At 47.9% G+C, this 12,408-nt stretch overlaps 1 protein-coding gene and 1 long non-coding RNA gene across 2 annotated transcripts in view; one reads left to right on the top strand and one right to left on the bottom strand.

Annotated features, from left to right (window-relative positions):
- LOC120499551 overlaps nucleotides 1–1,388 on the top strand; it is a 29,050-nt gene extending 27,662 nt beyond the window's left edge. The window contains exon 7 of the long non-coding RNA XR_005626909.1: nucleotides 418–1,388. This is a non-coding gene — a long non-coding RNA (uncharacterized LOC120499551). The remainder of the gene's footprint in view (nucleotides 1–417) is intronic.
- An 8,117-nt stretch (nucleotides 1,389–9,505) lies between these two features.
- The window catches only part of WNK2 (WNK lysine deficient protein kinase 2), an 88,067-nt gene continuing 85,164 nt past the window's right edge, over nucleotides 9,506–12,408 (bottom strand). Inside the window, 1 exon segment of the mRNA XM_039703297.1 lies at nucleotides 9,506–11,005. Within this exon segment, the coding sequence (XP_039559231.1) occupies nucleotides 10,658–11,005 (348 nt within the window). The 3' untranslated portion in view covers nucleotides 9,506–10,657.

The following is a 12,408-nucleotide window of genomic DNA, read 5'->3' as shown; positions in this document are numbered from 1 at the left end:
AGAAAGTTCATTCTGCCACCAATAGGCAGCACAGCAATGCAGAGCTCCACTGATGCCCGTTTATGGTTTTTTTTTAAAAAAAACCAACCCAGTGCGTGCTCTAAGAAGGATAACAAACATGAGTTACCTCCCAAAGTGTTCCCAAACAAAAGGTTTAGGGCTGCAAAGCCCTGTAGAGTCCCCAAGCCATCCCTCTCCCAAAGCACAGGCCACTGAGTCCAGCAGCTCACGTGCCATTAGCAAACATTTGAGAATGATGTTGCTATATCTGACCTTTTTAACTGGCTCTGCATTTCCATGACTGTGTTACAAGCCCCTGGAATCCTGGTTAAACATCCAGCAGCCTCAAACATCTCCACGTGCCCCCAGGCATCATATCAGTCTCTCACCAAATGTATTTCTTCTTTTACTTTCCAGATATTCTCCTGCTCAGACAACTAAAGCCCTGAGAAACTGCACAGAAAAGAAACATTTAAACATCCTCTAAAGTCTTACAGAAATTCCAAAAATCCAGGGGGAGGAGATTTGAAACATTTCCAGTCTTCCCTGCACCATAAAATCAGCAGCCACCCAAACAGTTCACTGCTTCAGCAGCCCCTGAAGTCACAGAGAACTAAGCTGTGCTTTAAACATTTGCAGGAATTTCCTTCCATTGCCATAAACCCCCAGTACTCACATCCCTTCTTCAGCCAGGAGGCTGGGATGAAACATTGGGACCACAGAATCCTGGGATGGTTTGGGTTGAAAGGGACTTTACAAGCCATCCTTGTCCACCCCTACCATGAGCAGGGACACCTTCCACTACCCCAGGCTGTTCCAAGCCTCATCCAGCCTGGCCTTGGACACTTCCAGGGATCCAGAGGCAGCCTCAGCTTCTCAGGGCAACCTGTGCCAGGGCCTCTCCACCGTCCCAGGGAACAATTTATTCTTAGAATCCAATCTAAATTGCTTCTTATTTAGTTAAAACTTGTTCCCCCTCACAGAATAATGGGGTGAATTAGAGGATCCCATTCAGTGGTTCATCCCAGAGGAACTCAGGGACCCTCAGCAGCTCCAAACTCTCAAGCAAGCAGCAAACACAGGGGTGCCCTCCCAGAGGGAGCAGTTCTTCAGAGGAGAGATTATCCAATGCCAGGTGGGCTGGGCAGATGTGGGGAGCAGCCACCAGCCAGAGCTTGCTGCAGCTGCCACTCCTGAGCTTTAATCCTGGTGCTAATCCTCATATTTAATCTGAATATTAATAGAATATTTATAAAATGCTGATCTGGAGACAGAGGCCCCTAGGTTTCCTGCAACTGTGGAGGAGCTTAAGGGTCTGTAGAAGCAGTGAAGAGGTTCAGAACAACTGATGAAGGAAGTTCTGGACCCCAGGTGACCCTGCAAGGGATTTCCTCGGAGATAAAGATCTTTTAAACTCAGGAATAAAAATCTGAGACAAAGGCACAGTGCTTTGTTTCTGTGTTCACTGGAGTAATTACTCATCCCTGGAGAAGCACCTTGGGGACACGACACCCCTGTGCCCCGACCCAGCAGGAAGCTGCCCTCCCAGCCAGGGAAAAGAGAACAACCAAAAGAGAACCAGGAAGGTGCCCCACTCACCTGGATCCCTCTTCTCCCTGCCGTTAGGGAAGGGGCAGAGGTGGGTACCTACTGTGAGCAGGGATGCCCAAGGCCAGTAATGATTTACCACTTACCAGTCCCTGCTCCTGCCCAGGTGATCCATCCCCTTTCCTCAGAAAAGGACAGGGCACGAGGCACCCCAGATAAGCAGAAAATTAACATAAATATGTATATTTTGGCCCTGGGGCTTCAAAATTCTAAATTAACCAAGTGTTTGAATGGTTCTGGAGCTTTACATGTACCTCCACCTGTGCTCTCCTCACCCCTGCTGGTGGATAGGAGGGGCCATGGTGGAAAGGAAATAGGGAACAACATCATCAAAATAAGATTTATTATTTAGAACCAAGATTTGGAAGAGACAAACATGGCAGATAACAATGAAAAAGAACACCCGGCTCCAGCTGCGAGGAGGGTGGTACCGAGAGGCTGACAGGCAGGGGAGGCTACTGTGGCTCTGGTGTCAAAAACAAGAGCAAGGGTCAGAACAGCCTGGGCTGAACGCAGGAGGAGCAAGGGAGGCCCGTGGGGGCAGAGATTTTGAGGCCCAGATGTAATAGCAGGAGCAGCATTTTCCCACTTCTCAGGAAAATGCTAACCCAGCTTTCTGAAAACCAAGTGAGTAGTCCTTGGGTAAATGGTTACTCATGAGATTATTGCTATGAACTACTCTGTCCATCACCTCAGTCCAGGAGACAGCTGAAACCCACTGCCAGTGAACCCAGAGAAAGAAACCCCCACTGCATCGGTTTAGATCATTGAAGGCACTTTAGAGTCTTAAAAATGGCTCCAATTACCCACTCATCTTTGGGAGTATTTTAGTCTTACATTTAAAATCAGCAGTGACTTGAGACTGTATTTAAATCTGGCAAGAAAATGTGGTCAGTCTATGAGAAAAAGAGAGAGGTAAAAAGGGAAGTGACAAGCAGATTCATTCTCCGGTGCAGGATCCGGACGTTTTAAACTTGATTTAAGTTGATTTAAAATAGAATTTCATATTTTAAAAAGAACTGTGAGAAATTTAAATGGAACTGGAACTTCTCTTTCTCATACGCGTGCCTAGTTTATCACTTGGAAAATGGCTTAAATGACAATTAACAGTGTCAAACAAAAAGCATTTGAAGGAGTGCCTCCTCCTTTTCCTCCTCCTCCCTCTTCTCCATCTGCTGCTCACGGAAACCTGGCTCACAACAAAAGGGAACAATTTGGAACAAAATTCTTTTCCCCCAAAATAATTCTCCTTTATTTTTTATTGCATAACATTTTTGTATTTCCAACTATAAATAAAAAAATGATTAGAAAGAAGTTACAAAATAGCATTGAATGGACCAGAACAGCACAGAATTCCTCACACACGATAAATCATTTCCCATCTTCCTCTTCCTCCTCCTTGGCCGCGGTGGGGCCTTGCGCTTGGCACCGTAGCTGTGGGGGCCACGTGTCAGTCACTGGTGGTCTCATTTTCAGAATCTAAAAGAAAAAAAATCCACATATGGATTTCACATCTAGGAAAATCCAAACCAAACCCCAAAAGGCCATGTGAGCTAGGCCACCTCACGCGTGTGAGAGGTGCTGCTGCCAGGGTGCACTCCCAGTCCCACTCCCTGAAAACAGGGACAGAGAAGGGCGCTTGTGCTGAGAGCTCAGGTGTGTAAACCATTTCTGTTGGTGGCAGAACCTCAGCACCTCACAGGGTCCTCATACCAGAGCTCTCATTCCTGCAGGGGGAGAGCCAGGCTCCCAGGAAGCAGAGATGGAAAGAGCCAGCAGAGCCAGCCAGCGTTTGGCTCAGTTTGGAGGAAGGGAGAGGGATGTGAGGCCGTGTGCGGGTGTCAGAGGAGGATGGGGTTGCCCGGGCAGGTCATGGCACCAGTTCCCCACGCCTGCAGGCTTGGCTCCCTTGTCCCATAGAGATGAGCCAAGCCTTGGATCACAGGATCACAGAATGGTTGGGTTGGAAGAGACCTCCCTGCAGCAGGGCCACGGGGATGCCGTGCCCCATGCCAGCAGGGATGGGATCCATCCGCTGCCACAGGAGCAGAGCACGGGGAAGGTGCTTGGACAGACATGAAGGGCACAGCAATGACAGGACTAGGAAAAGAGGCAAGGGAGGTGCCGAGAGCAGCACATCACTGAGGCAGCAGCACAGGATGTCACCTCGTGTCCCCCAGCCCGCACCACACGCACTGGCCACGCTGGGGACATGCTGGGGGCATGCACCCCAGACACGGCTCCACAGACAGACAGACACATGCAGGCTGCTGTAGAGGGGCAGCACAGACAGATCTGACGGAGCAGACAGCTTTGGGGAGGGCTCAGAGCTCGTGCAGGGAGTCCCTGGAGCAGCGGGAGGCAGGGGATGCTGGGGACAGCACACAGTGCAGACACTGCCAGGATCTGGCACAGCTCCTGCTGGGTCTCTGTGGCCTGGCCTTTGTGTTTGTTAGATGCAACCCCAACTTTCTCCCTCCTGTATTGCCTGCTCTGCTTGTTCATGGGAAGAACTGACTTTAAAGGGAAGGAAAATCACGTCTTCCTCATAATTCCTCCCCGAGCTTCTGATCGTCAGCTCTGAAGATCTGCCTGGATCCAGCCCAACACGTGCTCCTGGTGAATAACCAGCATTTGACATGGAGTTTCACCCAGGAAAATAGGACAAAATTAACTGTCTCCAGGTAACTGGGAAAAAAACATCTGGCAGCAGTGGGTCAGCCACAACATCCAGAGCAGAGCCAGCTCCCCAGGCACTTAGCTCCTAAAACAAACCCCCACAGTTGCTCAGCCATGGGCAACCACCCCACTTCTTACTCCAGGCTCAGTCAGCCTGAGCTTTCTCAGGCTGGGTGGGCAGCAGTGCTGGAGAGGTCGGGGAGCACAGTTACCCAAAAGTTTGCTCGGTGACAGCAGAACTCTGGGAAAAGGCAGCCATGGCACAACCTGTAGTTGCTGCTAACTGGGACAAAGATACCAGATTCAGTCTGTCTAGTCTGATGAACAAATTAGAAATGCTGAGGAAGTTTTTACTTTATTGGCAAAGTCAATGAAAAAAACCAACACCAGAGTAAATACTTTTTGGGGCTATTTTATGTCAGAAGACTGAAGAATCCCCATTTGAAAAGGACTGGCAGCTGGTTATTTCTTTTATCTCCTAAGTTTTTACAAGGTGTCAGGGCCCTAAATGCCTCACAAAAACTTCAACAGGCCCAGATAAGTCCCCTAAAGAGTGGCTGGAGAGGCTCTCACCATGTCCAGCTCTTCAAAAGCCACAGTGCCGTAGCTGGCACTCAACTGGTGCCTCAGTCATGAAAGGCAAAGTGTAGGGATGTGCTCCTTTCTGAGGGGAAAAAACAATCCTAATTTTTCCCTCTGCCTTGTGACTACAACAATGTGCTCAATATTCAGCATGCATTCATCCTGTTGCACAAAGAGATTAATCCAAGTGCTCCTTGCTCACCAGATTTGGAAAAACCAAGAGCTTTGCACAAGAATTTCAGTGTTGTAACAGATACTTTATCAAATCATAGGGCACTGTCTATGAACGGCTTCTCCACAGTGACCAAGTGAGACCTAAAGCTTCCTTAGACTTTGTGTGTCAGACTGAAGGCTTGACCCATGCAGAGCCTAAACTCATCATGAGAAAATTATTTCAAGGGAGAAGTTTGATAATCAAATATAGATTTAAGCATATAAGAAACAGCCTTGACAGCACATGACTACCTCTGAGAAGGGAGCAGAGAGGATCACATCATTCCCAACAGCAGCCACCTCCTGGTCTGAGCCTGACTTCCACCTGAATCAGTGTAAGTGATCTCGGTGCTCACACAGTCAGCAGTGCAGCACATCCAGACCCCTCTGAGCAACAAATTCCTTCATAAAGCAAAATTTGTAGCCTGACAGCCCCGAAAATCTATCTCATTACACTGTACTTCTGGAGCCTGGCAGCAGCACGGCTGGGGCTGGAGCATCCCTGTCCTGCTGAATCTACAGGGATCACTCCACAGCCAGAAATGTTGCCCCTACCAAAAGGTACACATGTGAGTCACAGCACAATTCCCACCAGATCAACAAACTGGTTCATTTCTGGGGTTTACAGACAGGAAACTGACTGTCAGGTATAAAATAATAACAGAGGTCAGCACATCAGAAAACTTCACTGAAGCTGAGTCTGCCCAAGCACCAACCAGGTGCCCAACACCATGAACCACTGAGGTGCTCCTCAAAGACTCAATCCATTATAAATAATCATAGCCAGAAATAACAAGCAATCATGGTTTTGTTGTTTTATAAATTCAATCCCATATCAGGCATTCATCCAGCCACGAAAACAAGAGTGTGAGCTCCCTGTCGTACACTCTGTAGAGAGACCGTGCCCACACTGCCCCACAGGAATCACCCAAAATCAGTACAGAGGAGGGCAGACAAAGGACTGGAGAAGGCAAGGAAACCTTACTGTACATGACAACACAGTCAGAAACTGTTTCATGTGTGACTGTCTCCGAGCCAACAATTTCAACAGCATCCATGGAAAACTTGGGAAAACTAGCTGGCAGCAAGGCAGAAAAGGCAAGCTTTTTCCATAATAGCTGTTATCTGATGATTAACATCGATCTCACTCCAGAAACCTTGAACCTTTTCCTTCATTGCAGTGGGGGTGGTAGGGGGAATAGGGATGACAGGGAAAGCAATACTGACATCACAAATTTTAGAAGGGAGACTTCTGGCTACAACTCTCCAAAGCCAACTTCCAAGGCATGTGTGAGGACAGATGTTTTTTCTTCTCAAATAAACACCAACCAGACAAAATCAACACGGACCCACAAAACATCCATGGGGCTTCTCTGGAAAAATTCTCCATGTTTCCAGACCAGACAATAATGCACTGGGATCATGAAAAATGCTTGAAGGGAAAGAGCTACCAATGGCAAAGCCAAGTTAAACTATTGATTCAAAGTATTAGTGACTTCCCTCCACAAACACCAAACAGCAAAACCTTCCCTGGAGGAAGAAGCTCATTTCAGGAACCCTGTCTCTTAGCACCCTGTTCCCAACACAAGTAACTCTACAAGAGCACAGAGAATGTCACATTCAGTCCTTTGTCTTGCCCTCAGCTAATGTCAAGGATTTCAGAGAAAAGTAGAAGGCACAAACAGAGCCGTGTAAAGACAGATATGGAGTAATGGTTAAGTATTCACAGAGCCCCAGAATGGTTTGAGTTGGAAGGACCCTTAAAGCCCATCTCATCCCACTCCTCCTCGGTAGGAACACCTTCCACTATCCCAGGTTGCTCCAAGCCCCATCCAACCTGGCCTTGGACACTTCCAGGGATCCAGAGGAAGCCACAGCTGCTCTGGGCAACGTTTTCTCTTTAAATGAACTTCTTAAAGATTTTTCTTCTTTTTAAAAGGAATTTTTAAAATATTCCCTCTTTAAAGTTGTGGAGACCAGAGTTAAACATGGAAACAATCTGCAAGGGCCAGTGTTGCATCATTCTTTTGAGTGAAATCTGCCCAGGGAAGTTGAATCCAGATTTGCAAAAGAGCCTTAAACCCCTGGAGTGTTTCTCCCTGCCACCTCCAGTGCCCAGCTTTGCATCCCTGTGGCAGATGAGTATTGCCTATGGCAGCAGCCCCTCTCCATGTCCAGTCTTACTCCAAGCAAGCTGGGAATGCAGTGGGAAAGCAGGATGTGGTCGTGCATTAAGATACTCCATCATGACATAAGGCAATCAGAAAGCCAATTGAAAGGCACACAGCCAAACTTCAACTACTTTCCCAACTTCCCAAACTGAAAACTGCAAAACTTCCCCACTACTGGGTCAGTGACTATAGGGGTTAAACATTTTTTCAAGATTTGTATTAAATTTCTATAACTGAAAGACTGAAAATCTGTGAGCTCCCTCATTGAAACCTGGTATTTGAAGCTGGCCTCTGCTGACTTCCCACATGTCCCTGCAGCACAGTCCTGGCTGGTAATATTGGGTGATGGCAGAGCTACAGGACATGCAGGACTGGAACCAGCAAGGCCAGGAATTCTCAGGAATTCTACCAGCAGGTTTGACCCATTTGCTGCATGTTGAAGCAATATTCAGTTAGGAATAAAACAAGTTCATTTCTGGGGTCTGTAGGGAACTTTTTAGGTGCAGTTTTCCCACTCTGATGGTGCAGCATGGACCCCTCAGTTCTGTCTTACTCTTGGCTCACCTTTTGCTCAAGAAGTTGCTCCATTTATTTAATCTCTTGTTACTTGTTAATTGCCACTGAGGTCAAAGCACCCTGTGACACAATCCTTACAACCAAGGGCAAAAAAACCATGGCTTGAATTGAACAGCCAGAAGAGCTGCAGCCAAGAGAGCCATCAGGAAATTACAAATCACAAGCACGACAATACCAGCAACACAATCTGAGCTCCTGCTTGGCCCAGTGCAACAAGCAGGTGCACACCCCCCCAAGGCCCTGGAAGCTGCACCCACGCCCTGCTCCCCAGCCACCCCGCCTCTCCGGGAACACAGCCATGCAGCACAGTCACCCTGGGGCAGACGGGCACCAGCGTGGACCAGAGACTTCCCAACCAACACAGCACAGACAGCAAAGCCACATGGAGACAGAAGCAGGAGTGTCACACCTGCATGCCCTTCTCTCATTTCTCCTGCAGCCTCACCCAATGATGGTGACTGCCAACAGGGCGCTGGCAACAGGACCGAGCTTCCTCACACTTAAATGATGCCAGGATCCTTCTGAAGGGCTTCCCTAGTACCCTGCAGTTCAAGAGAGAGTTCATGGGCCTCTTTCCCACCTACCAAACTGAGCATCCTCAAGAGCAGCACCAGCACCCCTGAGGGAGCCATGTGCTCAGAGGAACCAGCTGAGGCTGCAGCCCCTCTGCTCTGCAGAGCCCGGCCCCAGGCAGGGCTCGGTGCCCCCGAGGGGCGAGCACGCACCGCGGGCACTGCGGTGGGCAGCGCCCAACAACTGCTGCAGGCACCACGTCTGCTCCTGCTACACAACCCTGGGACAAGAACCAGTCTGGAAAACAAACACACAATTACCTGGAACAGCTGGAAATCGACGCTGCTCTATGGTTTAGGAAAACACTGGGTTTTTCACACCATTTTCAAGCACAAAATGTTTATTTTTCTTTTTAATCTATACAATTTCTTGGGGCTTTTAGTGCCACTGACTTTGTCAGTATACAAGTGATGGACTATACAGGCAATAGCAACATAAACTGTAGGATTCAGTGTGAGCCAAAGGGAACCCGGTGTGAGAACATATTTTCCATGTTTGCTCATGAAGCATACAGACATGAATTTAAAAAACCCAAACAAATTAAAGATACATGGTACAGAGAACAGAAATCTCTTACTGCAGTAAGTATTTTACCCAGGCAGAAGACTCTGCATAATTGTCTATAAATTCAATTCTAACTGAATTGATGGAGTAATATATTCAAAGGGTACAAAGTAATTTAGACAGGTATAATGCTTGAAGTACCATAGAACTATACAATTCACAGCTTGGCAGCACAGGATGTCTCTGCCCCTCAGCAGAGGGCTACAAAATGTCATGGTGGGGCCACTGGGTGTGGCCACACCCGGGTCCTGTGCCTGTAACGCTGCCTGTAGCACTCGGGGGAGGAAGGAGACTTACCATGGCAAACCAGCTCTAGTGGTTACCTTGTGCCTTTACACTAAGTGTAGGTGGAGGCTCTGTGCACAGTAAAATAGGAAAAAAGCAAGCAACTTTTGAACAGGAGAGAGGTGTCCGTGCCACCTGGAGCGCAAACTTGGGTAAAAATAAAGAGAAATAAATAAATAAATAATTCCAAACAGAAGGCGGTGAGACACCAAACCTGGAGTATCAGATGTGAAAAAGAACAGCTTGACATTTTTATTCTGTTTTAGCATGAACACAGCTGGCACACCAAGGACCAGACATCACCCTCAAGCTCAGTGGCTGGAGCAGAACCCAAATGTGTGTGCGTGCTCTGCTCACACGGGGCTCACAGCCACCTGCAGACACGGTCTGCTAGAATCAACAGTTCCATTCACTTGTCTTCACTTATGGAACACGCACAAACTTGTGATTTAACTAAATTATAAAAGCCCACAACATAGGGAAAGGAAATGAAATCCAGCGTGCTGCTGATCCAGAGGAAAACAGCATTTGCTGCCCGTTACAGAATTAAGTTGTCATCTACAATGACTTCACCACAGGCTGGGAAGGAGAACAGAGAGCGCTGCCTGAAGCTGTTCCCCTGTCCTTGTATACACCTTCCTTGGATCACTCTGTAAATGCTCCTACATTACAATGTGCACTTCACTACTTCTTGTACAAACACCAACAATTTTACGATCAGTGCATCAAACAAGCATGTCAAAGAAACCTTACCTCACAATTCTTATTTCTAAAAGCTTCAGAAATGAAAATTCAACCCGTGAACAAAAACAAAGCATTTACAGCAAAATGAAGCTGATGAGGAACATCAACTGTAAACCCGCAATATCTTTGCAAATAAAAAGACCTCCAACTCTCAAGCAGATTGTAAATAAAATACACCTTTCAAATAATTGTACATCTCTTTCCAGCTGGGACTGGAAAGCTGAGATTCAAGGCACTGAACTCCTGCAGGGTTAGTACAATTTGCTAATTATCAATTCAAGTACAATGACGTTAAGGATCACAAGTGTGAAACAGAACACAAGGAATAAAGTGTCTTCAGCAATGGGACAGAAGCAGGTATTGCCTTGACAACAAACGATCTGTGGTGATGCCGCCTCACAGTGATTGCTGATGCAGGGTACGGCTGTGCCCGGGCCCTGCCTCACCCCACACAGACCATGGCACGTACAGAGCAAACACTCCAACGCGACGGCATCACAACGCAGGGCAGGGTCCCCGTGGCAAGGCCGCCCACTGACAGTCACTCACGTCAGGGTCCCCGTGGCAGGGTCCCCGTGGCAAGGCCACCCACTGACAGTCACTCACGTCAGGGTCCCCGTGGCAGGGTCCCCATGGCAGGGTCCCCGTGGCAGGGCCCCACGCTAGGTCATGCGCAGCCGCGGGCTGGCCGGCCGGGCCGGGCGCTGCAGCGGCACCGGGAACATCCGCAGGCAGCTCCGGCCCAGCGGCGAGAAGCGCACGATGCCGGGCCCTTGGACCAGGCCCGGCTGCGCCACCGGCCCCGGCCACGGCACTCCGTACACGGGCGACGGGAACACGGCTCCGTACTGACAGAGAGGCATCACGTACGGTGCCACCGCGCCAGCCAGGGCGGGCCCTGGCACGGGCACTGGCAGGGACGGTGCAGCTCCAGGAGCTAATCCTGTGGGCATGGGGCAAGCCACTGGAACGGGGCACTTGCTCCCCAGTCCTGTCCTTACCGAATTTACCTACAAAAAGAGAAACACAACAAGTGTTGCTACAGGGCACTGCTCTCCCCATGCCAGCAGCGTCCCGGCCCAACGCTGGGCCCCGGGCAGCTGTGGGCACAGGCACAGGGGTGCCACAGTGTCCTTGGGGCTTTCTCTTGGGCTCATATCTTTTTTCCTTTTATTGGGGGGCTGAGGTGAGGTTGGATTTTTTTTGTTTGTTTCTTTGTTTGTTTCTTTGGTTTTTTTTTTTGTTTTTTTTGGTTTTTTTGTTGTTTTTGTTTCATTTTGTTTTGTTTTTTTAAAGACAAAATATTTGGAACTTAATAGAAAAGGCTGATATGAGGCAGAGGGGAAAGTTATCTTCGGAACTTAATAGAAAAGGCTGATATGAGGCAGAGAGGAAAGTTATCTCATATAACCTCATTCTTTAAGAAGACAGGAAGCATCATTAAACAAGTGAAAATTAACACCCTCCCATGTCCAAAGGAACTCAACATTAACTTGTGCATGAAAGTAAATAAACTTCACTCAACGCAGAATTAACCCAAATCCCACACTTTAAAAATTCTAGCTCTTATTGTTTCACCCAGCCACGGAGAGCTGAGGGTGGTGAGGGTGGCAGGAGACCTCTCGCAGTGGCTCGTTGCCCGGTGCTTGTGCTGGTTGTGCCAGGCGAGGCAAAGCCAGTAAGGACACAGCAGGGCTGCTCTGCCTCATGGGCCGCCAAGAGCAATTCCAGCCAGTTTTCTAAAATTCTATTAACATACACTTCAACTACTCAGCTTTTGCATGTGAGGGGCACAGAAAGAGCTCTCCTCCCTCAATATGGGATGGCAGAGCTTCCCAAATTACACACTCCATCCTGCATGATGCCATGGGAACTGCTGCTACCCCAAATGTTTGCAGCATTTCATTACATTTTTCATGTCACAGAATTTACAGCTCCCTGCCAGAGTTCCCACCGGGTCATAACCTATATATGGCATAGAGAAAAAAGGGTGTTATGTAATTCTCAGAGTCTCCCATCAATGTGATATTTCACATTCAATTGATAAAACTGGTATGAAGGTGAAATTTCAGCACAAAAAAAAAAGGAATATATGTTTAAGATTGGGTGGGATGCTTACTCTATGTTTGTGATTTTAATCTCTTCATAACTAAGAATAAAAATTGCAATGTCTCCCAGGATGTCCTACTTTGAGGCATTAACCTCTGCTCCTAGGGCAATTTTAGAAAAATACAGGACTCTTTGATACTCTCCTTCACTTCCCTGTCTCATTCTCACCTGAAACCTGAATCTGATGGTGAACATTGAACTGAAGGAGATGCTCCAGGATCATGAATTTAACACCAATAATGTATAAAACTCCACCAAAATTAACAGAAACCAAAGAACAAGAAACAGAGGAATCAAGAATATA

Source organism: Passer montanus, unplaced genomic scaffold, assembly GCF_014805655.1.
Source record: "Passer montanus isolate IOZ18808 unplaced genomic scaffold, ASM1480565v1 scaffold162, whole genome shotgun sequence".
NCBI lineage: Eukaryota > Metazoa > Chordata > Aves > Passeriformes > Passeridae > Passer > Passer montanus.
This window is presented reverse-complemented; position numbering and strand designations above follow the sequence as displayed.